General features: G+C 36.1%; 1 protein-coding gene across 1 annotated transcript in view; it reads right to left on the reverse strand.

Moving 5' to 3' along the window:
• Window positions 1-26,351, reverse strand: part of Mettl15 (methyltransferase like 15) — a 175,145-nt gene that overhangs the window by 75,951 nt on the left and 72,843 nt on the right. The window contains exon 3 of the mRNA XM_029537015.1: window positions 10,295-10,431. Coding sequence (XP_029392875.1) covers window positions 10,295-10,431 — 137 coding nt within the window. The remainder of the gene's footprint in view (window positions 1-10,294; window positions 10,432-26,351) is intronic.

The following is a 26,351-nucleotide window of genomic DNA, read 5'->3' on the forward strand; positions in this document are numbered from 1 at the left end:
GATCAATGGAATAGAACTGAAGACCCAGAAATGAATCCACACACTTATGGTCACTTGATATTTGACAAGGGAGCTAAAACTATCCAGTGGAAAAAAGACAGCATTTTCAANAAATGGTGCTGGCACAACTGGCGGATATCATGTAGAAGAATGCGAATTGATCCATTCTTATCTCCTTGTACAAAGCTCAAATCTAAATGGATCAAAGAACTCCACATAAAACCAGAGAAACTGAAATTGATAGAGGAGAAAGTAGGGAAAAGCTTCGAAGATATGGGCAGAGGGGAAAAATTATTAAACAAAACAGCAATGGCTTGTGCTGTAAGATCAAGTATTGGCAAGTGGGACCTTATAAAATTGCAAAGCTTCTGTAACGCGAAAAGACACTGTCAATAAGACAAAAAGGTCACCAATGTATTGGGAAAGAATTTTTACCAATCCTAAATCTGATAGGGGAATAATATCCAAGATATACAAAGAGCTCAAGAAGCTGGACTACAAAAATTCAAATAACCCCATTAAAAAATGGGGTACAGAGCTAAACAAAGAATTTTCTATTGAGGAATACCGAAGGGCTCAGAAGCACCTGAAAAAATGTTNAACATCCTTAGTCAACAGGGAAATGCAAATCAAAACAACCTTGAGATTCCACCTCACACCAGTCANAATGGGTAAGATCAAAAATTCAGGTGACAGCAGATGCTGGAAAGGATGTAGAGAAAGAGGAACACTTCTCCATTGCTGTTGGGATTGCAAGCTGGTACAACCACTCTGGAAGTCAGTCTGGTGGTTCCTCAGAAAATTGGACAATGTTCTACCAGAAGATAGAGCAATACCTCTCCTAGGCATATACCCAGAACATGTTCCAACTATTAATAAGGACACATGCTCCACTATGTTCATAGCAGCCTTATTTATAATAGCCAGAAGCTGGAAATAACCCAGATGTCTCTCCACAGAGGAATGGATACAGAAAATGTGGTTTTACATTGTGAGTAGTACACAATGGAGTACTACTCAGCTATTAAAAACAATGAATTTATGAAATTCTTGGGCAAATGGATGTATCTGGAGGATATCATCCTGAGTGAGATAACCCCATCTCAAAAGAAGTCATTTGATACACACTCACTGATAAGTGGATATTAGTCCAGAAACTTAGAATATCCAAGATACAATTTACAAAACAAGAAAAATGAAGAAGAAGGAAAACCAATGTGTGGATACTTTATTCCTCCTTAGAATAGGGAAGAAAATAATCATGGAAGGAGTTACAAAGACAAAGTTTGAAGCTAAGTCGAAAGGATGGACCATCCAGAGACTACCCCACCTGGGGATCCATCCCATAATCAGCCACCAAACCCAGACACTATTGCATATGCCAGCAAGATTTTGCTGAAAGGACCCTGATATAGCTCTCTCATGTGAGGCTATGCCAGTGCCTGGCAAATAGAGAAGTGGATGCTCACAGTCATCTATTGGATGGAACACAGGGTACCCAATGGAGGAGCTAGAGAAATTACCCAAGGAGCTGAAGGGGTCTGCAACCCTATAGGTGGAACAACAATACGAACTAAGTAGTACCCCCAGAGCTCGTGTCTCTACCTGCATATGTAGCAGAAGATGGCCTAATCGGCCATCATTGGGAAGAGAGGCCCCTTGGTCTTGCAAACTTTATATGACCCAGTACAGGGTAATGCCAGGGCCAAGAAGTGGGAGTGTGTGGGTAGGGGACAAGGGCGGCGGGAGGGTATAGGGGATTTTGGGATAGCATTTGAAATGTAAATAAAGAAAATATCTAATAAAAACATAAAAATAAAAATAAAGAAATTAACTACTATCACCTCAAACTTTTAGTGCAGAAAATCCAATTGTGAGTCTATACAATCCATACACTATATTTGTGTGACTATAACTGTTGAAATTATGTTACAAGACAGTAATTGTGTTAATATGAAATGTACTTTATAAGTTTCTTTAGAAAACCTGATATATTTAATTACTAAATGACAACAAAGTACTATAGGATACTGACTTTTTCCTACTTCAAATAAATAATTTATTTGATATTGAAATGATATATTTTAAGGTTTAGTGAATTTTGTAAAATATAATAGCTTAGGATAAATTTTCTTTATAGGATTTAAATACCTTTTGCAATATAATCTATGCATACATAGATACATACAGATATTATAAACAAAATTATCCATTAAAGAAAATCTTAAGTCAAAATAGCAGTGATAACCAGTTTCTCCAAGTAGTAGCTGGTGGCATGGATCAGAGTATGAGATCTATGGAAGACAGGTTATCCTTAAACAAAGCTTGGGAAAATTCTTAAGGTTTTACAATGCATGAAATTTGTTGTCTAGAGTATTATTTCAATAATAATTTAATTCAATAGGTTACATTTTAATTGATCATTGCTATCTTATTATTGCTTTATTTTACTTGTACAGTGAAATGTTTGTAATACATCATAATACAAGGGCTCATTTTTACAATCATATATTTCAAAGGTGTTGGTTCTTGATTATAATGTTCAGCCAGCTTTGTAATATACTCAGCACATTTCCTTAATACCTAAGACTTTCTGATTCTAAAGCTTGTTACCCTCTTGTAAACACTTACTTAATATGGTATATTTCCTGATGGATTAAAAGGGATTATGTTGATCTTTTTATTTAGAGAAAAATTCCAAATGATGCTTTAATACATGCCCCAAAATAAGAGTTGCCTGAATTGAATTAAATAAGCAATGGAGAAAATGAGACTACACATTCCAAACATAATTTAACTTTAGCTTTAGAATATACATGGGACTTCCCACCATGGAGATTCACACTCCCAATCTCACAGAAGTTTATTTCTCTATTAGATAATGAGCTCTCTTTGTACTATGAAGATCTGATCTTGGGCTTGTGAACATTCCCTAAGCCAAGCAGATGACCTCATACACAGCTGGCAGTAAAATGAACACTGAATTGTGTGTTGAACATACATTATGCTGTCTCGAGGGGAAAAGCCACAATACTAAACTACATAATTCTATTCAGCAGCTGTTGGTTTCAGTTTTATTTTAAATATCAGGCAAAAATGGGAGTAGAAAGAACAGGAGGATTGCACATGTAATTAGAGCACACTCGATTTAATTTAATCATATGATGTTAGAGAAAATATAACTATTGTTTTCATTCTTTTAATAGCTTTCAAGTGAAAAACATAGAGTTCTTCTAAAATTTTCTCATATGTAATAAAATATGACTCTAAATATATACTGTTTACCCAAGATAAAATGAAGTCTTTCTAGGTATAGCTAGTGTTATAATGAGCAAACTGCTGCTATTCTAATCTTCTACCATATGGGTATTTTCACATGACGTAGGCAATGAAAATGGATTATCTCAATTTGGTGAGGAGGTAATTCATTTTCTTATAGTTATCATAATATAAATATAATTTGCATTTCAAATATGCATGTTAAATTCCGTGAATCAATTTTCCAAACTTTTAAGCCAAATATTCTATGAGTAAATCTATAACCCTAATTGTGAACCAGTATAGAGGTATTACAATGTAAGTCTGCATCGACATTTGCATTTGTTAGAAAATGAAAAACGTAATTTATTTGCAATAAGCAAAGCTTCCCCTCATGTGTTAGTAATGAGCTAAATAATCATCTCTGTACTGTTGTATATAATAACAGTGAGTCAAGAATTAGCCTTTCAAAAATTTTAGGCTGTGGAATCAAAGCCTTTGGAACATAGTCCAGTGGTGTAAAACTGAATTTCCATCTCTTGTCTACAAACATTCACAAACACAGTCAGAGTGAGAAGGGATGGAGGAACGTGGTGTGAGTAGGAGCCAGTGCAATGTACAAGGTGATAGTGTTGCATTCCTGTTCAGTGAGAGATAAGAAAAATGTTAATTCCTCCAGATAAAATCTAAGAAATTATTCCCCTCAACTCCTGATGGTAAACCAATAAGACTTTGTTAGGGGCTTCCATACAGATAGGAATGTTAGGGACTACTTTGGGGAGACTAGGTGATCTCAAAACCCTAAAAATTCCAAATCTAGCATAGGGGAAAACTGTAAAGTGCTACATAAAATGGAGCATTCCACTCTTCCAAGACTATATGTAGTGGGCAGAATTATTATGTAGTTAGAGGGGGCAGGGCAAAATGGAGCAGGTGGCTGAAATCTTAAGTAAAGAACTAAGAAGTACCGGCCAGTTCAAAGAGTGAGTGCCTTAATTTTGTGGTGGCTCTTGTGAGCAATATCAAATGCTTTGTTTCAATATAGTAAGAGCTGTCATATCTACAGTGTGTATGTAAATGCTATAGTGAATTAATTTTTAAAAGTTATTCAGAAAAAATACAGTGATATAATTTATTGGAGTCATACTTGAAATTGTAAAAAAAACCTCTGAGATTGGTCGGGGTGCTCTAAGTAAGTTCTATGGAATTAAATAAGCTAGGGCCACAGGAATGTGTTTCAGTTCTGGATGTTAGAAAGTGTAAGTTGTAGCTATCATCTTACTATATGACATACAGTAAAAGAGGCAAAGATGAAGGTTGCAGTCCTAAGGAAGTTGGACAGGAACTTTCCTCCAACTTTTCTAAGAGCACAAATCCTATTCAAATGACTCTTCTCTCATGACTTAATCACCTCAAAAAAGATCATACAGATGGCCAGAGATTATTTGAAGTTGAAAAATACTGTTGCTCTTCCAGAAGAGCTGGATTTGAGTCCAACACCTAACATGATGGCTCACGAATATCTGTAACTCCAGTTTCAGGGGATCCAACACCCTCTTCTTGGGTACTAGGCACACACAGAGTACACAGACACACAGGTAGGCAAAACACTCATATTTAAAAACAAATCTCATCTCTTAACAATATTCTGTACAACATAAATAAGAGGGGCACAAATATTTAAGAACAAAAGAAAGATGAAAAATATCTTAAGAAGGAAAATGAATCCAAGGCAAATCGATTTGCCTGGAATCCCCAAAAGTTAGAGTGACATCAGTCAGGAGCAACACATGAGTAGAGGTCCTCACTGAAGATTATGGCCCTCGCTAAAGCACAGTGTCAATTCACACCACTTAGCTCTGCACTCCTATAGTGCTATGCAGACAGATATTTACTATGCAGACAGAAGCCAGCTATGAAGGAAACTGTAAAAATGATATAAGTATGTTATCTTCTAGGGGTAGAAATCACTATGAAAAAAGATAAAAGGAGATAAGATGGCAAATGGAAACAACAGAGCACACACTGGAGAAATTCAAGATGTGATTAACCTGGAAAACTAGAAAAAGAATTATATTTTATGTATGTAGATATGGAAAAGTTGTGAGCATATCTCTCACCAATTCTCCAAGATATTAAAATTGCACACGAGGAACAAAGTTAAATACTTTCTGTGTCATATACAATTAAGTGTTTTTAGTATAGTAGCGACATTAGATCTTACTTCTTTCTTTGATATCTTATCCCACTCTGAATCATGTGTCCTTTCCTCATAGCATCTCTATTTCACTTCTACTTATTTCAAAGTGCACAAAACAATATGAAACAGGTTAAGGGATGGCAGTGTTCAAGGCAAACAAATTCTCTAGGCAAACTGGCCTTTCCAGGCAAAAGGATAATAGATCTTGTCCTTCTACAATACCATCAGTTTCTATTTTATTTAAATCTTAATAATTACTAGATATAAAAAGTATAATAAGCATGTTTTTCTAAGCTCTGAGATAGTTTCTGGGAATATGAACATGTGTTAGATACAGCTTCTGTCTTAGTTGAACAGGACTAGAAAATGTGTTCAATTTCCTGTCTCAGTGCTGGGCACCCAGTCTGGCTTGAACATACCCATGCCTTGTACATGCTGACAGTCCATGGCTTATCAAGTCTCAGATTCCTGTCCACTTTAACAGTATTAGGCATAGGTTCGATCTCATAGAGGACCTTAAATCCAATAAAAACGTGGTTGGCTACCCCTAACATCTTTGACACTATTGCACTAGTATATCTTTCAGGGATATCACAGCTGTATGTTGCAGGATATGTTCTAGTAACATGAAGGCTATTAAGTAGGTGTAAAGCTACAGTATTGTGTTCAACAATAGGGCCTTATCATCCATTGTGTTGTAGAAAGCAACACATTGTGTTGGCAAAAGCCTTTGATGTTTGGGGGACTCCATGGGACAGCTTTGTTCAATGGCTCAACATGGTTTAATTAATTTCTGGCAGTAGAAGTCTTACTTGGTGTCACAGAATGTCTAGACTAGGCATATATTCCTAATATATTGTGATTCAATTTAGATTCTCTTCTTTTATGCATATATTTTAGGAATCTTCTAGAATATTGGGTTTCCATACAGTTTTTTCAAATGCCCATAGTGTTAATTAGTTGCCTTTCACTATAGTTTATCCAGTATGAAATTATTATTTTTTGTGTGAAAATAAAATGACTGGGGTTGGAGAGATGGCTCATTGGTTAAGAGCACTGATTGCTTTTCTAGAGTTCCTGAGTTCAATTCCCAGCAAACACATGGTGGCTCAGAACGATCTGCAATGGACTCTGATGCCCTCTTTTGGTGTGGCTGAAGACAGTTACAGTGTACTCATATAAATAAAATAAATAAATCTTATAAAAAAAAAAAAGAAAAGAAAAGAGGCAGCCAGGCAGTGCTGGAGCACACCTTTAATCCCAGTTCTTTGGAGGCAGGTGGATTTCTGAGTTCAAGGCCAGCCTGGTCTACAGAGTGAGATCCAGGACAGCCAGGGCTACACAGAGAAACCCTGTCTCAAAAAAAAAGAAAAAAGAAAAAAAAAAAAAAGAAAGAAAGAAAGAAAGAAAGAAAGAAAGAAAGAAAGAAAAGAAAATCACTGAACTCTGATTTAAAAAATCACAAGCCTTGCAAAATATGCTTATTTCATAAGCATGTAGTGTACAAAAGAGTTTTCAAAAAATTTCCAAGTTCTGAGAACTATAAAGAAATTAATACATATAACTTCTGTCTGAGCTTACATTGTAAAGCAAAATACATGAGAATTAGATAATTTCATAAATATTTTAACTATAGTTGTAATCATGACTATTAATAAGTACAGTGTGTTCCAAGGTAATACAATATCAGTATTACTCTGGTCTAGAACATCTGTGATGATTTCAAGAGGAAATAAATTCCAGCCATGACCATATGAATGTTATCTTGGTAAAGGAAGGAAGGATGCTAGAATAGTGTTTACAAGTAGTGAGAACAGAATATTCAAAGATCCTTAACAGCAAAGCAAATGCATATTGAAAAGACCTATATTAAACAAGTCATCAGAATGGACAGAAAAGAAGCAACACACTAAAGAGTTAAATCATCGAGGACCCTGTTGAAGATTTTTAAGTTTAGAGCAATGAAAAGGTTCCAAAGTGTTTAAATCAGGGAACTATTTTAATAATATTTGCATTTTATTGAAACTGTGTATGCTTTGTAAAGCTAATGAAGGGAAAATTAGTTAGGAGTCAGAACAGTTAGAGGGTTAGGGATTATCATGTCTGGTTGGTATTATCAAGGATGATGGTTAAACTTACCAACTTAATGTTACTGAGAACTATGTAATTTAGTGAAACACATCTGGGTACAGTGTATTAACTAATGGGAAAGAAGCTGTCCTGAATGTAGGGAGCCCCAGCCTATAGCGCAGGACCAGATGGAGCATTCAAAGGAAGGGGTTTTTTACATAGTGTAGGCTTCACTTTTTCTGCTTCCTGGCAACCATGATCTGAGCTGTAATATGAAACCAGATGCTCCTGTCTTGGCTTTGCTAGAGAACATAAATTATTTCTAGACATTGTCATTTGATCGAAACTGTCCAAGAAGAAGCCTGAAGCCATGATTGAAAATGTGCCCCCCCTTTTTTTACTTCTTTCACAAATTTAACAACTATTGAATAATAGTACCTTAACAAAAAGAGAATGTAAATATCAAATACCTATGGAAAAATAATTTATAGTAAATAATTTTGAATAGGTTGTATCATACAGATAAATTCTCCAATTACAAGGCTATGGAGGAAACTTTAAATTACTGAAAGCAATAAATGCCTGCTTTTCAAATATCTGCTTTAAAATTATAATCCAATAATGGAATGGAATAATTTTTATTTCCCTCTTCAATCACTTCTATATTTTTGAACTTCAGATATGAAACACACATCATTCCACAAGGTATTAAAAAGAATCCTATATGTTTTTAAATTACTTTCAATATCTATCTTCCAGTAAGCTAAGCCTAAACTGAGTGCCCTGCTGCTCCAATTTAAATGTGTTTCCTCAGGTGAGTCTGCAGTTAGTGGGGAAAAGTCTAGCTTTCCAACAGCAGGTAATCTAACATATCATCTTTTCTGAAAGAGCTAAAATTGGTTACCAGAAAACTCACCAATCACATGAATTGTTTAGTTTTCAGAGATAATGCTGGTTTCTAACTTAGTTTTGACAAACTGGAGAATATGAAAATTTTCATAAGTGTAAAGTGTTTTAAAATAAGAGCAACATAACTGTGTGAAGAAAAGTAACTATAGTTATTTCTTCAAACAATGTTCATGTTGAAATGACAATCTATTCTGTTGTGTGATTTAACACAAATTGTGATTATTTGCTTCAAGAAGAGAGTATGTCATTCCATTAAACCAAACATATAAACACACTGTATTCCTAGAAATGACTTCTCTCAAATTTTTATGACCTCTATATGCGTACTGTGACACACAAACACACATACAAAAATGAATAAATACATGTAAATGAAAATTATTTCCCTTATATTATTTTATTTAATTTGGATACTTTTTAAAAATAGCTAGCTGAATAATATTTCTTTGAAACATTAATATGTCTAACAGATAGTTTCCACATCTACAAGTGGAAGATATTCTGCTTGGCAAAATAAAATATACATAAAACAAATACATCTATGTCACACTGAAGAAACAGAGAATGGTTTGTGCACTGGAATCACATTCTCCTATTATTTTTAGAAGAAACTGGAAACTAAGATCAAGCTGATGGACTTCCAGAGGAAGTACATTCCTCACAATTTCCTGGAGACAGGGGATCTTCTTCTATAGATCTTCAGAGCCTGTGAGCAGAAGCAATGGGAAGCACTACCCACCTGACCACAGCATGTCTCTATTCTTAGACTCTGGATAAACTTCCCATGCCATACTATGCTGTTTTGCCACAGATACCGTTTTATTGTTCAGTAGCTGTAACTAACAACAAGTTGACATAAAGTCACATTCCAGTCAGTTTTCCTTATTCCAGGTGCTGAGCATGAGAGAATAAAAATCCCTGTTCCTGAAAATAGTACTTAAACATAGAAACAGTCACCTAAGCTCCAGGACACTTTCTCTTCCAAAATAATTTCTTAAAGGGTGAATGTTCCTTAAGCTGTGTGTGTGTGTGTGTGTGTGTGTGTGTGTGTGTGTGTGTGTGTGTGTGTGTGTTTCTACACACCATGTATGCTTGTTCAAGTGAGTGTACATGCCATATATGGGGAGATTAGAGAGAGTTCTATGGACAACTTGTGGAAGTTGGTTCTGTCCTTCCATCATGTGGTGCTGAGCCATCCCTGTGGTCCTATTTATTTATTTTTAAAGGTGGCAGAGTGAGAGCCAACGAGTTCTAGCAAAATGATAAATCACTAAGTATGTGGATTTCAGGAAGAATTCCAAAAACACAGGTACATTATGGTGAAATACATATGAGCACAATAAGAGCTCATACTTTATTCTTTTAAACATATAGAAAGTAAGTACTAAATTTTTATATTGTATTGACTTGTGTAATAGTTTGAAAAGCTCACTTCATATATTTCCCAGGAATCCTTGACTTTCTGGGCTCAAGATTAAGTTCAACCGGCTTCAGCTTGGTGAGCCTAACACACTAGATGCTAACATGACTGAATACAGCCAACAACAGTGATAGTCTGACAATATGTCAATTGTCAAAATATTTTTGTTGAAAATTTACACATAATGTTAATCTTGTATACTGGAGTCATTTTTGTATTCTAATTCCACAGATTTAGAAAAAATATAGGCATTAATATCATTGCTTTAAATGTCACTGAAAACATTCTTCACATTACTTCTTTCTTTTGTAGGAGTGGGTGTGAACAGTAAAATAGCCAATAAGAAAAACAGACCAGCATTCAGGGGAAGTGAATTTCAGGGAGATAGAGCCAACGTGGTAAACCCGAGCACAAGTATTACATGGAGCATTACTTACGGGTACAGTGCTGAAAGCTGCTCAGCGATCGCATAAGCCGCTGGGTCCCGGTCTAAGGCATAGATAGTAACATCTGGTTCCTTCTGCAGAATAGCTCTTGTGTGGCCTCCCGAACCAAATGTCATATCTAGGAAAACCTTACCAACATACAAAAAGAGAATTTCTCTTTAGCATGTACATAACATTGTTTCAAGTACTTAAATTTACAGAAGGAGAAAATTATAGAGATAGGAACAAACAAAAAAAAAATAGTATTGGTTGCCTTAATTTTTTTTCAGAATTGGGACTTGGATTTATCTTGAGATATAAGTACACACACACACACACACACACACACACACACACAAACTAACAAACAAACAAAAAACTGATTACAAAACCAGCAAAATAATACATAGCATACACTGGAAAAACAAGACACATTAATATTTCATCATGAGGTCAAATTTGTCACATGGCTGTGATATTTCTGTGCTTCATAGATAATGGAAAGCTAAAATTATTTCTCAAAACTTTTCATTGTCAGAGATGGCTTAAAATTGGTGTATCTCACTTTATAATGATTTTATTAAACTACTTTAAATAGTCATAAAAGTGGGAATAAGGGATGGTACTAGAAGCAGTCACAGAACAAATATACATACATACGTGTGTATATATGTGTGTATAATCTGAAAAATAAAAAATTAGCAAACACAAGACCAAAAAAAAAAAAAAAGTAAAAGGTTTTTTATGTCTAAACACCTGAGACAAAGTCCATTCTTGTTGTGAAATTTAGTATGCATGTTTAAATTAGGTATGTATGTTTGGAAAAAAACTACCAATGCAACAGAATTCAAGAACATTTAAATTTTTCCAGTATTTAAAAGCAAGAAGGAAAAAAGACACAGGAAATATTATACAGACTGAGCAGGTTCTATTTATTTATATAAATATGTATATAATGGAAATTAATGAATTAAAGGAAGCTTTGAATTTGAAAGAGAACAAGGAGCAGTATATGGGGGTTTTGGAGGAAGAAAGGGGGTGAATGATTTAATTATAGTCTAATTTTTTTTAATTTTTTAATTATTTTATTTATTTACATTCCAGGCATTCCCCCTTTCCCCAGTCCTCCAGTTCTTCATCCCATTTTTCCTCCCCTTCCCTCCTCACCAGGCACCTTCCTTCTCTAGGTCCTCAAGTCTCTCCAAGATTAAACACATCTCCTGCTGGAGCCAGACCAGGCAGACCTCTGCTGTATATGTGCCAGGGTCCTTGGATCAGCCCCTGTATGCTCCTGGTTGGTGGCTCAGTCTCTGAGAGTTCCCTGGGGTGTGGGTTGAGACTACTGGTCTTCCTATAGGAAGTCTCTCCCCTTCAGCTTCTTCAGTCCTTCCCCAATTTAACAACAGGGGACCCGACTTCAGTTCATTGTTTGGGTGTAAGTATCTGCAACTGTCTCAGTCAGCTGCTGGTAGGGCCTCTCAGAGGACAGCCATGCCAACATTAAGCTTCCCTTTGTAAGCACACCATAGCAACAGGCTTTGGTGTCAGCCATGAGATGGATACCAAGTTGGGCTGGTAATTGGACCATCTTTCCCTCAGTCTGTTCTCCATTTTTGACACTGCAGTTCTTTAACACAGGAACAATTATGGGTCAGAAATGTTGACTGTGGGTTAGTAACCCCATCCCCTGACTTGAAGCCCTGCCTATCTATCAGAGGTGGATTCTTTGAGTTCTCTCTACCCAATGCTGGGCATTTTAGCTAAGGTCACCCTCTCTGAATCCTGAGATTCTCTCACCTCCCAAATCTCTGGTACTTTCTAGAGGGTTCTCCCCACCCCACCCCTGCCTCCCACCCCCTGAGGCTGCTCATTTACATTCATTCTCCTGACTCACTGGGCTTCACCCTGTTACACAGAACCACACACTCTACTTGATCCTGTTCCTGGTTTCCCTTGCCACTCCCCTCTCACATCTAGGTCCCTCTCTCCCTCTGCCTCCTGTGATTAATTTCTTCCCTCTTCTAAGTGGGAATGAAACATCTTTACTTGAGCCTTTCTGCTTGTTACATTTCTTTCAGTCTGTGCGTGGTATCCTCAGTATTCTGTACTTTTGGCTAATAGCCACTTACTACTGAGAACATTCCATGCATGTCTTTTTGAGTGTGAGTTACCTCACTTGGGATGATATCTTTTAGTTCCATCCATTTGCCTGTAAAACTCATGATGTCCTCATTTTTAATAGCTGAATAGTATTCCTTTGTGTAAATGAAACACATTTTCTGTATCCATTCTTTGGTTGAGGGACATCTGGGTTGTTTCCAGCTTCTGGCTATTACAAAGAAGGCTGATAAGAAGATGGTGGAGCACATGTTCTTGTGATATGGTGGAGCATCTTTTGGGCCAAGAGTGGTATAGCTGGGTCTTCAGGTAGAACTATTTCCAATTTTCTGAGGAACTGCCAGATTGATTTCCAGAGTGGTTGTACCACTTTGCAAAACAACCAACAATGGAGGAGTGCTACTCTTTTTCCACATCCTGTTGAGCATCTGCTGTCACTTGAGTTTTTTATCTCAGCCATTCTAATTGGTATGAGGTGGAATCTCAGGGTCCTTTTGATTTGCACTTCTCCGATAACTAAGGATTTTGAACATTTCTTTAAGTGCTTCTCAGCCATTTGAAATTCTTCAGTTGTGAATTCTCTAACTCTATAACCTATTTTTTCATTGGGTTGTTTGGGTGTTTGAAGGTTAACTTCTTGAGTTCCTTATCTATTTTGGATATGAGTCCTCTATTGATATAAGGTTAGTGATGATTTTTTCCCAACCTGTAGGTTGCCAATTTGTCTTTTTGCCTTACAGAAGTTTTTCAGTTTCATGAGGTCCCATTTATCAATTCTTGATTTTAGAGTCTGAGCCATTGATGTTTTGTTCAGGTAAATGACCCCAACCTACCCCCGCCACTGTGCTAATGAGTTCGAGGCTCTTTCCTACTTTGTCTTCTATTAGATTCAGTGTATCTGGTTTTATGTTGAGGTTCTTCATCCACTTGGACTTGAGCTTTGCGTGAGATAACAAATATGGATCTATTTTCATTCTCCTACATACAGAACAACAGTAAGACCAGCATCATTTATTGAAGGTGCTTTCTTTTTTCTACTGTTTGTTTTTGACTTCTTTGTCAAAGACCAAGTTCATAGGTATGTGGATTTACTTTTGGGTCTTGGATTTTATTCCAGTGATCAACTTGTTTGTCATTGTACCAATACCATGCAGGTTTTTTTTTTTTTTCGTTTTTTGATTTTGTTTGTTTGTTTGTTTGTTTTATCACTATTGCTTTGCAGAACAGCTTAAGGTCAGGGATGGTAATATCCCAAGAAAATCTTTTATTGTTGAGAATTGTTTTGACTATCCTGGGATTTTTGGTTTTCCACATGAAGTTGAGAATTGCTCTTTCTATGTCTGTGAAGAATTGTGTTGGAATTTTGATGGAGATTGTGTTGAATCTGAAGACTGCCTTTGGTAAGATGGCCATTTTCATTATTTAATCCCATGTATTCCACCTTCTGAGGTCTTCTTTGATTTCCTTTTTTAGGGATTGGAAGTTTTCGTCATACAGATCTTTCACTTGCTTGGCAAGAGTTATACCAAGATATTTTAAACTATTTGTGGCTATTATGAAGGGTGTTATTTCCCTAATTTCTTTCTTGGCCTACATATCATTTATATAAAGAAAAGCTACTGATTTGTTTGAGTTAATTTTATATCCTGCCACTTTGCTGAAGCTGTTTTTCAGCTATAGGTGTTCTCAGGTGGAATTTTGGGGGTCAACTTATGTATACTATCGTATCATCTGCAAATAGACATACTTCGACTTCTAGAAAATACCATTCTGTTCTACCTAACAAGATTATTTCTCATCCAAACCATGACTCTTTGGAGAGTGAATAATTTGCCAATAATAATTTTGCCAGGATAGAATAATATATTAGGATTCATATCTTTATATGGATCATTCTAAATATACAATGTAGGAACAACACCTCAATCCTCTTGATTATTTTATTGGGCCACATTATAGACATACTTGTAAAATTACAGTTGTACAAGACCCCTGATGATCTGGACCATAAGAAACATGTGCACAAATTATTTGGCTAAGGGTGATTTGGAAGTTAGGGCAGTTTCTAAACAATCTCAAAAGGCATACGATTAACTCAATGGGATGTTTCAATAAGCTCCCTGGGAATATAAAATTAAGACAGTCATAATAGTAGATACAATGAGAAATAGCCTGGGATTATTAACCAGATTTAAAACATGTTTAAGTATACATGCTAAAACTTTATATACAAACTTCACACGAAGGGAAATTCCTGAAATGGATTAAAGTGTATCTCCTCCTTAAATATTAAAACCTATTTTATCTGGAGGAAATCTTCTCACTAAGTAGAAAGAGGAAGGCCATAAAACAGAAACAAATGCAAGCCTGGTAAAAATTTACAACATTGCTAACATTTTTTACTCATGCATTTTTATGTGATATGTATATCATCAGTCTTCTATATAATGTATCTACAAGTGTGTGTGTGTGTGTGTGTGTGTGTGTGTGTGTGTGTGTGCTAGGTTTTGTAGTACCCCCTTTCAGGGACCCCCCACTCGAGTCTCGGGAAAGAGCCCACCCAAGGAAACACGAGAGACCTTGTAAAAACACGAAGTAGTTTAATGGCAGAGCTCCGGGGCAATACGTATCTCACGCAGCATACAGAGGAATCGACCATGAGGCTCGAAAGCTAGGGATTTTTATAGGGAGAGGATCGGGAACTAGGAGGAAGTGGCGCAGTTTCACTCGATTGGCTCATTTAAACATCAGCAGAAAACGATTACACATCAGCAGAATAGTATGAGCAAGTCAGGATGTCAGGAGACCTGAGGGGCAGACACTTATCTAGGTCAGCGGAACATTTGGTTAACATATAACTTCAAACTAGGTGGCTGATGACTCAGCCAAGATAGCCCGGACAAGTTCCTGCATTCCTTTTTTTGTCTTTAAGGCCAGTCAGCCCTAGGAATGTCTTAACAATGGGCCTGCCCTGCCAGGCGTGCCCGGGTCTGTTCCACTATATTCTCAGCCTCAGGCTTCTAAGCTTGCAAACAACTTTTTCTTTGGACTATTTGACATAAGTTACATAAATCAGGCCTCAAATTTTTTCTTAAATTTCATTTCCCTTCAGTTTCATGTGATTTAAGGGGCTCTGAGTTCAGGTTCTCACACACAGTCTTTTCCTCAGGGCCAGAAGAAAAAATGTTTCAGAACTTAAACTTATACTGTCAGCATCAACACATAAACATGGCTATATTTTTTCACCCCTTTAAACAATATTTTTACATTTTAAGAAATATATGTGTAGAGGGGCTAGAGAGATGGCTCAGTGGTCAAGGGCACTGGTTGCTCTTAAAGTGGATCTAGGTTCAGTTCCCAGCACCCACATGACAGATCACAAAAATATGTAACTCCAGTTCTAGAAAACCCAAAGCTTTCTTGTAGCCTCTGCAAGCACCAGACATGCACATTGTGCACAGATGTTTACATAAGCAAAATACACACACATGTAGAATATAAATTAATAAATATATTAAGAAGAAAAATATATGCATATCTCATAACCTCCCAGTGTATAGCCTCATGCACTTTGTGACTAGGTAAAATATCTTCTGTTTTAAAGCCACGATTTCAGCATAGTTTAAACAAAGAACTTTCCCAGGCAAAGCTCATCTGATATCAACATCAATTATTACTAGAACACTGGATTTGAATAAACAATATTCATTTGATTTACTTTTCCAAAGTCAAGTAATGTTGTGAATAGCCCTGGGGTTAATTATATTTGATGTTAATTCTGTTCTCCTTTGAGTGGTTGTGAACAAGGAATGAGTCAGCACTCAGGTGATTTCCTGTAAACCTGCTTCCCACCTTAATTTGTAAAATAAAGGAGAGCAGGTGATTGGCCTGATAAAGGGAAGGTGGCCTGGAAGGTGGGGAGAGAAGGAGAAAATGGGAGAGGGAGAGGATGCAGAGAAAGAGGAAGAAGAAAAAAAGTAGAGCAGAAGCACATGGCCAAGAGAAACTGCAAGTTCTAAGGGGTCTCATAAATGGAGAAGATGGTGAAGTAGCGGTAGATCTGCCCAATCAAGGCGCACAACATGTATTCAAATTAATTGAGTTATGTTTTCATTGCCAGAGCATATTTGGGATGGAGATTTACCGCAACAAAGTAAGTTCCAATCAGCTTCTGAAAAGGGAAATTTTCCTTATTTAAAAAATTCTAGAATATATGAAATGATGGTAATAATTAACATGATTTTTAAAAATATATCATGATTATGTTCTTGGAAATGTACTATGAATCAAGCAAGTTTCTTCATGAGGAGAAACACCATTTACTACTAGCTAAATGTAACATCCAATGGGGAGATAAATAGTACCTCCAAGCTCATGTTACCTGCTATAAATGAGTTAATTAAAAAAAAAACAAAAAACAAAAAACAAAAAAAATCTATTAACAGTAAATTTGTTCTGGATAACTTTCTTATTACATTATTAACTTATTAATGACCATGTCATTATAGTTCTCTGAGGTGTAGAAGTATCTTCTTCTAAGAAGAAATGGAAATGATTTTACAGTTTACCAAGCGTGAGAGTTTTGCTGCTTGGACTAATAAAACCTCAGGGTAAGAAGTAGACAATAGAAATAGCCACTTCTTAAGTGAAAAGGCATGTATGAGATAACAGTGTAAAAGGAGATCAGCAAATGAGAGGAAACCAACTATAGTTCACGAGCTCCATGTCTTACAAGTGCGCTCTCAAAACAAAATAAAAGGAAAGAGAATGACATAGGACAGCAATTAAAATGTGACGAGCATATCAGGAAACATGGCAGAGATGCCACTATCAAACAAGGAATATAACCATTTGTGGATCAACCACCTCAACTGGGATTGATTAGGTCCTATAAAAATGTCTTCCATCCATGTTTCCTCCTTCTCTTCCTCTATCACTCTGTTTCCCTCAGTCTCTACCTCTTCTTCCTCCTTCCCACCATCCCACTCATGCCAAGATGAGTTCTGAGATGTGCTTGTGTATCTCCTGCAATCCTCGTTCTCTTTTTACTCAGACCTTTTAAGGATATATGTTCCTTCTGGGTTTCTTCTTCTTGTTGTTTCCTTTTGTTTTGTCTTTGTTGTTGTTGTTGTTGTTTGTTTGTTTGGCAAAGAAAAATTTTGTTTTATATTTCCTATCTTTTGGAGAACACAAAAACATTCTATTGCAAAACACAGCATCTTTTAGTAAAAATATACAAAAGATGCTGGTTAACCATCAGAGAATTTGTATTTAAGAAGAGATAATTCTCTGCAATTAGAGGAAAGAGAAAAGATGGGCAAGTCATGACTTCATTAGTACAAAATGAGAATAGTTTGCTGGCTAATAGACTAAAAGGATAAGCCCTGGGTTATAGATGCCACATACTTCTTGTGATATTTCTGTCCCTCTGTGGCACTAAAGAGAATGACTTTTTAGTGTGTATGTACAGGCAAAACAACATGACTCTCAGGGAGGTTCACAGAGGCATGAAGTTAATCTGTGCACTTTAGGATGAGGAGGCATATGGGGAGGATGGAAGAAAATGTCTTCTCAGGATAAAAATAAAAATGGCTAGAAACTGGAAACAACCCAGATGTCCCTCAACTGAAGGATGGGTAAAGAAAATATGAACCACATTTTACACAATGGAATACTACTCAGCTACTAAAAGCCAGGACACCATCAAATTTGCAGGCAAAGGGATGGAACTAGAAAATATCATCTGATTGACCCAGACCATAAAGGATAATGCACGGTATGTACTCACTTATAAGTGGATACTAGCCATAAATTACAGGATATGCATGATACAAATCAGTTTCAAAGAAGCTAAAAGACAAGGAGGGGTCAAGCAAGGACCCATTACTCTCACTCATCCAGAAAATAAAATAGTCATCAGGAAGATGGAGGGAAAGAAATGGGTATGTGGGAGGATGAGAAGGGGAATGGGGGTGGGTGGAGATCAAGTGTGGGAAGAGCCATGAGAGGGGAGCAGGGAAATTAAGGGAAACTGGCAATAGGTAAGGCTCCCTGAAATCTACAGGGATGACTCTAGCTGAGACTCCTAGAATTAGGGAATATGGAGCCTCAAGTGGCCATCTACTATAGCCATGCAGAACTCCCAGTGGAGAGATAAGGACACCAACTCTCTCACAAAACCTTCATCCCCAATTTTGTCCTGCTTACAAGAAGTGCAAGGACAAAGATGGAACAGGAGAGACAATTGAATAATTTTAAAAGGAGAATTCTTTGATAAAGTGCCCTTCTCCATCTTATTTGATTTATTTTTGTTGAAAGTCTATTTTATTAGATTAAGAATGGGTACTCCAACTTGTTTCTGGGGTCTGTTGAGAGCTCCTCTTCTCAGAGGAGAAGGGAAGGAGGAATGGGGGACAGACTGTGAGAGATGATGACCAGGAGGGGAGCAGAGAGTGGGATATAAAGTGAATAAATAAAAACTAAAATTAAATGAAAACAAAACAAAACTCAACAACAAACGAGAACTCTTTATTAACATTAAGAATTTATAGGCCTGGCATGGTGGCACTCGCGAGGCAGAGGCGGGTTGATTTCTGAGTTTGAGGCCAGCCTGGTCTACAGAGTTCCAGGATAGCCAGGGCTACACAGAGAAACCCTGTATCAAAAAACAAACAAACAAACAAACAAAAGAATGTATAATCCATTGTACTGTTTAATTCTATAACATGATTTTTTTGTTATTGTTTTTGGCAATCTTCACATTTAAAGTGAGAAAATAAGTATTTTTTACTTTGGGTTAACTAGTTCTAATGTAATACAATTAAATAATATTTTATCTTTACAATCATCTAAAAACCAAAAAAATTACACTGTTCTACCTATTTCCTGAATTACCTGAATCACAGTTATAGACCTGATTTGAACGAAAGAAAGAATAAATTACAGAGCAAACAGTGATATAACTGACTGTTCTAATCCTCCGACTTACGAGGAGACAGAAGTTAAGAAGGAAGCTGGTTGAGGACAATGCTTCCACTAAATTCATCATTTTTGTGATTTTTCTATTTCACCCCATAATACTCTGTCAAAATTACATGATATTCTTGAAATAAAAATTTATTCTTTGAAGGTACTATTTTTTCTTAAAATTGGCATAGGCCTAAGAATGATATTTGCTCCACTTTTCTCCATCATACTTAAAAACATCTATTATTCAACTATTTCACTTTGTGTGGCATCTTTATGAAGATAAGCCAACTGAACATATTACACAAATAAAACACATGTTCAGCATGTGGTACACATATAACTTGCTATTTGTCATAGACCCTGATCAAGACAAACTACCTCACAGGTTGAACTGTGAAATGTAAAAGTAGTAACAAAAATTAAAATGAAACATGAACCATGGGTTGATAATCCTATATAATTTTAGTTTAATTCCCTCCACATACAAACACTCAGCTTCCTGACTCTACTGAACCCTACAATTGCATGCTTCCTATGTTTGGGAGTCTCTAAGATGTAAAGTGATAGAGGTCAAGGTACCAGATCAACAGTGACTCGAAAATTGATAACTTATATCTTTTCAAGATAGCACTTCTAATCATTAAAATCGTTTTAAATTTCACATAGGAAAAACTACTGCTAAAATTGGACATGAAGAAATTTTTAGCCACAAACAGCATGGGGGCACATCTCCCAATTATATTTTCCTAATGTTGATTAGTCATTTCCAATCTGTGCAAGACTTTAATAGTAAGTTGCCATCTGAATTTGGAAACAATATGGCTTGACTTCATAAGATTTCTTCCTAAAATTTTTTTCCTCACAGTTTTAAATTTTTATTTTTTTTTTAAAGAAATAATGTGCTTTAAAAATATTTACAGTTAAATTTCACTTGTTAACAATAAATTCCACCCTGGATTACTGAAAGACACAAAACACATACTTAACCTTAGGGATTTTTAGGAAGTACATTACATGTGCATGACATTCATTCATAATCTGTATAGTCATTGAGTCTTCTGTACCGATATTGCTATAGGAGGCAATATACATATTGTGTATTGGCACTCTAGTTTGATGTGGTAGCTTGAGTATGATTATAAGCAATTGTAATATTAATAAAATAAAATCTACAGTATAAAAAAAGGAAAAAAAAGATGTGAAAAATGAACAATTCTCAAATACTTTCCAGATGTATTTCTATTTGCTGCAACTTAATCCTTCCTTTGCTGGGCGTGGTGGCATACACCTTTAATCCCAGCACTTGGGAGGCAGAGACAGGCGGATTTCTGAGTTCGAGGCCAGCCTGGTCTACAAAGTGAGTTCCAGGACAGCCAGGGCTATACAGAGAAACCTTGTCTCAAAAAAAACAAAAATAAAATAAAATAAAAAATTCCTTCCTTTATGCCATATGTTAGTTAGCACTGTGAAACAGACAACTAATGCTATTCCTAAAATACCAGGGCAAAGAATTTATATAATTTTACCTAAAAATGAAGGTCTTTGAACATTACTCTTTTCAGTGATAGTGGGAGAGGACCCAAAGTCCTGTGCATGTTAGGCAAGCATTGGAGGATTTTTGAAGTATAAGATCTTCCTGAATAATTTAAGAGTCAATAGCATTAAATGGATAGCAGGATATAAAAAATAGTGGCTAAGAGGCTTCAAAATATCAGGCAAGAAGACACTGAATGGGATGAAGGAAGGTTTATAGCAAAAATTTAACAAAGTGTATCCTATATCTGTTGAGCAGTTATTTCATGTCAAAAACAACCTGAAATATTTCATTTTTATTATTTATTCCTTGATAAGTAAGCATAAACCCACATGCAACCAAGTAATTCTCAAACTCTGGGATACCTTAATTAGCAATACTATACAGAGGACAAAAAGGGAAGTTAAAAAAGGGTTAAATAAATTGTCTAATCATAGAGAATGTAAGATACATACTGCAAATTTTGTTTCCTGAACCTATACTATGATCTACTTTGCTTTTGTATCAATAGAATAGACTAATTGGGTGAGGTGGAAAAATTAGAGCAACATTAACTGGTCCTAAAACATGGCTTCTTGGTAATAAAGGGCTATAGGAACCACTCATTACACAATTATGCCTTCACGTCTCACTGCACACTACAGAAGTCTTTCTCTGAATGAGGACTAATTATTTTCTGTCTTGAATTGAGCATGGTTATCATTACTGAAAAGAGCCCCTCACAAGATTGGGTCAACTAACATTCTATTCTGGAAAGAACTCACCAGACCCATGAGCCACAAGACACAGAGCAACAAAAGGCTCTGTACTTCAAAAATTCATGTAATTTTAATAAATCTTAAAAAATTCTCATCTCACAGGAAAGTATAACAAGATCAGAAAACACAACTTGATGGCATAATTAGGGCAGAGGCAGAAATGAGCTAAACATTTCTTGTGTGAGGAAGGTGGAAGTGTTTATGTGGGCGTGCTCAGCCATCCATGTAGGTGTGTAGGCAGGGGTCAACTTTGGGGGTTTTCCTATATCACTTTCTGCCACAGTTCCTGAGACAAGGTCTCAGTAGCCTGGAACTTACTGTTTTGACTAGAATGACTGGGCTGGCAGCCTCTAGAATACATCCATCTCTAACCAATCTAATTACTGGAGATACAGGGAGGCTGCACCATGGCCCAGCTTTTATATGACTGCTACAGAAGTTGTACTGAAGTTCTCATGGTTTTGCTATAAGCACTTGACCCACTGAGCCATCTCTCCAGATAAGACAAGCATTTCTTCCATGTTCCTTGTATATAGTTCTCCATACCTGAAGCTAAGCATGATACCATGGATCTGTATTCTCAGTAGCCAGTACTTGGCAAGTTGATAGAGGAATATAATCAGTCCCAGACACATCTAGCAAGTACTACATCACAAAACCATGACTCAACTTTAAAAATAAAAATGGTAGTGAAAATATGTTTTTTGTACCAGAAGAAAGAAAATGTAAAGTATGAGAACATGCAGGTATCTTGATAAAAAAAAAAAGATAGAAATCTCAAGAATCTCACAGTGGACAATGGTCACGATGTCCTAACCTGGACAACCCCACAGAAATCACATCTGGTGCATTGGCTGTGGCTTCTTTTGCTGGAAGAATACTGTCAACAAAACAGCTACTCTGACTTCCTTTATAAAACTGTCAGGCATTCAATCAAAGGAATAAATAATATCAACAAATAAATAATAAAGATGAAATATTTCAGGTTGTTTTTGACATGAAATAACTGCTCAACAGATATAGGATACACTTTGTTAAATTCTTGCTATAAACCTTCCTTCATCCCATTCAGTGTCTTCTTGCCTGATATTTTGAAGCCTCTTAGCCATTATTTTTTATATTCTGCTATCCATTTAATTCAATTTGGTGTAATAACAGCTGATTACACAGTTACATTTTGGTCTGGCAAACAAAACTTCATGTCAACCTAGATTTGAAGAAGGCTTTGTTGCTTTGTGGGGTGTGGTATGTGGTTCAGTCAATGCATGATTACTCTCACCTTACTAAACAAGACATACATTAATCATGATGTCTAGGAATATTCTCTCATTAACCTTGCCTCATAATGTTTCTCTATAAGCTACACAATAAAAAGCTTCACAAACTCTCTAGCCAAACCAATGGCCTTCATACAATAAATACTTTACAATGGGGCCATAGTGGCAAGAAAATCATCAAGCTTGCTGAACCTTGCCCACAGTCCATGGGGTTATTTTTTATTTTATTTTTTGTTTGTTTGTTTTTTTTTTCATTTTTTTGCCTGTTCTTGTTCTATAAGAAAGACAAACCTGCCCTGGCTATTTTCTTAACCACACTCTCAGAATTATATTAATACCAGCAGCCTCAGTTTTATATGCTACAGATGCTACCTCATGAGCCAAGGCTGTATGCTATCATTAAATGACTGTCACATGTTCTTCTGGATCTTTGCCATTGCTTAAGTTTTCAGATGGCCTCTTAAATCAACTCTCCTCTGACGCACGCTGCGGAGCCCTCCTACATACTTCCATTTGCCAGTTCAAAGCAGCTAGAGCAATGGACTCCTCCCTCTTTTAGTGTGTCTCATGAGAGAGGAAAGGACAAGAAGGAAAACAGGTTCCTAATAGGTACATAGATAAGAATACACAGAAATAGATAATAAAGATGGAGGTTTCAGCTTCTTCTCTATCCTGTTAAGCAAAGGCAATGGTCTGGAAGGTTTTTTCTCCAGCCAGTGGAGCCTCACTGCTAAAGAACCAATTTGACAAGTTTAAGGCTGGATCAAAGTTTTCCTCAAAGTTCTGGGCCTAATCAGCCTCCCTGCTCTTTGTCAAACTGATAGCCATAAATTAGAGGTGGTCAAAGACCCTTGAAACCCCCAGTCCTTGAGTAAAAACTGAGTTTTGCCTCTTGAGCACCCTCTGTCATTCTCATTTATTCATTCTCTCTCTCTCTCTCTCTCTCTCTCTCTCTCTCTCTCTCTCTCTCTCTCTCTCTCTCTCTGCCTTACCTTTACATGTGTATTCATTAGCTTTAGTGAAAGGCCCTTTTTACTGGCAGTTGAATATGTATGTATGTATGTATGTATGTATATACATATATATGTGTATATAACATCTTACAAAAAGAATTTAGCTGTGTAATCGAAACATTTTCTAAGGGAAGATGTTGAAGTGAATACTAAAAATTAAAACCTATTGCAATAATAGTACATTAGTGCATGTATTAGCAAAGAAGTCTGATTCCTAACAATACTAAATTTTTTTATTGTAATTATATTTTAAATATATTTTATTATAAAATATATTATAATACATTTTATAATAAAATATATTATAATTTAAAATATATTTTATAAAAGCCTTCCTAATTTAAAAAAGCACAATGTATGTGAAAATGCAAAATTACATATACACACACTAGAAAGTAGCCTCAGGAAATACTGTGGCCTTGGCGGAGACTCACTATGCATCTGCAACACACAATATAGAGGAAACTCTTAGATGTAGTTGGAGAGAAACGACGTTTTTGACAAGGTTATTCAAACATTCTGATAAAAAATTGATGTGTGTAGCTAATTCCAGACCAGCTGCCCATGATTCTAAATCACTTTGCTTGGTGAGTTATTTCTTCCCTTCATTCCTGTTACAAATGTACAGCCTGAGATCCCTCTTTACTATGTCCTTACTTTGCCAAGCTGTTTCTTACCTCTTCCAGTCCCCTCCACCACCACCCACATGCCACCTAGATCCAGACTGGTGCCTGTATCTTTTGTCTTTTCTGATGAAGGGATGAGATGAGAGCTGTACCTAAGCTTTGCAAATAAACAGCTTGAGCAGAGGCCAGATATTTTCCTTCTTTGTTCTAACTAGCCCTAGGTCTAGGACTGGCTGCTTCTAGCCTCCTTACAATCTAATCTTCCAACTTGACTAATTAAATCCAGCTTCTCTCAGCTTCTGACTGAATTGCTCTCTTTAGCCTCATACTAACGTTGGAAATATGTTCTAATCTTCTGGCTCCTTATCATTCACTGGCTTGCTTTGTTTTTACCTATGTCTAGCGTGTTCTCTCTGCAACCTGTCTCTGTATAATTATCCCAGTAAAACTGCCACATAAACATACCACATACCACTCTTTTCTCTCTCGCTGCTCTTACGTTGCCTCTTCTTCTGCTGTTCTTGTGTGAGGTGGGGTATCCTATCTCTGACTCATTCTGTCAAATCTTTCTCTGATTCATCACTTTTTCTACCAACTCCCTTGATTCATTACTGTCTTTGATGCTTCCTATAGTAGCTACCTAGTATGCATTTTTATAGCTTTATTTTTTATATCATACAGGCTTATATGAAAGAATAAAATCTCTCAGAATAATATAAAAGTTACAGTACAAACAAAACAAATAAAGTTTCTCCTTTTCCATCTTATCAGGAGTGCTGTTGTTAGAACAATGACTCACACAGCACAAGTTCCCCAAGCACTTCATCTGGTACTTTCAACCGTACCCTATTTACAAATGAAACATTTATGTGCTTTAACAAAGAATATATTTGATCAACTTTAAAAATAGCTTCTATAGCAATATACAGCAAGTCAATAGACAACATCAAATTAAATGAAAAGAAACCTAAAGCATTTTCAATAAAATCAGAGATAAGACAAGGCTGACCAATCTTCCTATATCTCTTAATTATAGTACTTGAAGTTTTAGTTAGAGCAATAAGACAATTAAAGAAGATCAAAGGGATACAAATTGGAATGGAATCAAAGTTTTGCTATTCACAGATGATAGTATGATAGTATACATAAGTGACCCCCAAAATTCTACCAGAGAACTCCTACAGCTGATAAACACATTCAACATAGTGGCTGGATACAAAATTAATTCAAAGAAATCAATAGCCCTCCTCTACACAAACAATCTGAGAGAGAAGTTAGAAAAACCTTCTCAATGGCCATAAAATACCTTGGTATAACTCTAACCAAGAAAGCAAAAGACCTGTATGACAAGAACATCAAGTCCCTGGATCAGTAAGATTAACTTATTGATCTTAAACTGGTCCTCTTACCAAAAGCAATCTACTGATTCTATGCAATCCCCATCAAAATCCCAACATAATTCTTCACAAATCTTGAAAGAGCAATTCTCTACTTCATATGGAAAAACAAAAAATTCAGGAAAGCCAAAACAATTCTGTACAATTAAAAACAAAATTTTGGAGGTATCACCAGCCTTGACCTAAGGCTGTAGTATAAAGCAATAGTAATAAAAATTGTATGGTCTTGGAATAGATACAGACTGATGGATCAATGGAATCTAATCAAAGACCCAGAAATAAACCTACATATCTGTGGATACTTAATTTTTTTTTAATTTTTTTTTATTATTATTTTCTTTATTTACATTTCAAATGCTATCCCGAAAGTTTCCCAT

Source organism: Mus pahari, chromosome 3 (genome assembly GCF_900095145.1).
Source record: "Mus pahari chromosome 3, PAHARI_EIJ_v1.1, whole genome shotgun sequence".
Taxonomy (NCBI): Eukaryota; Metazoa; Chordata; class Mammalia; order Rodentia; family Muridae; genus Mus; species Mus pahari.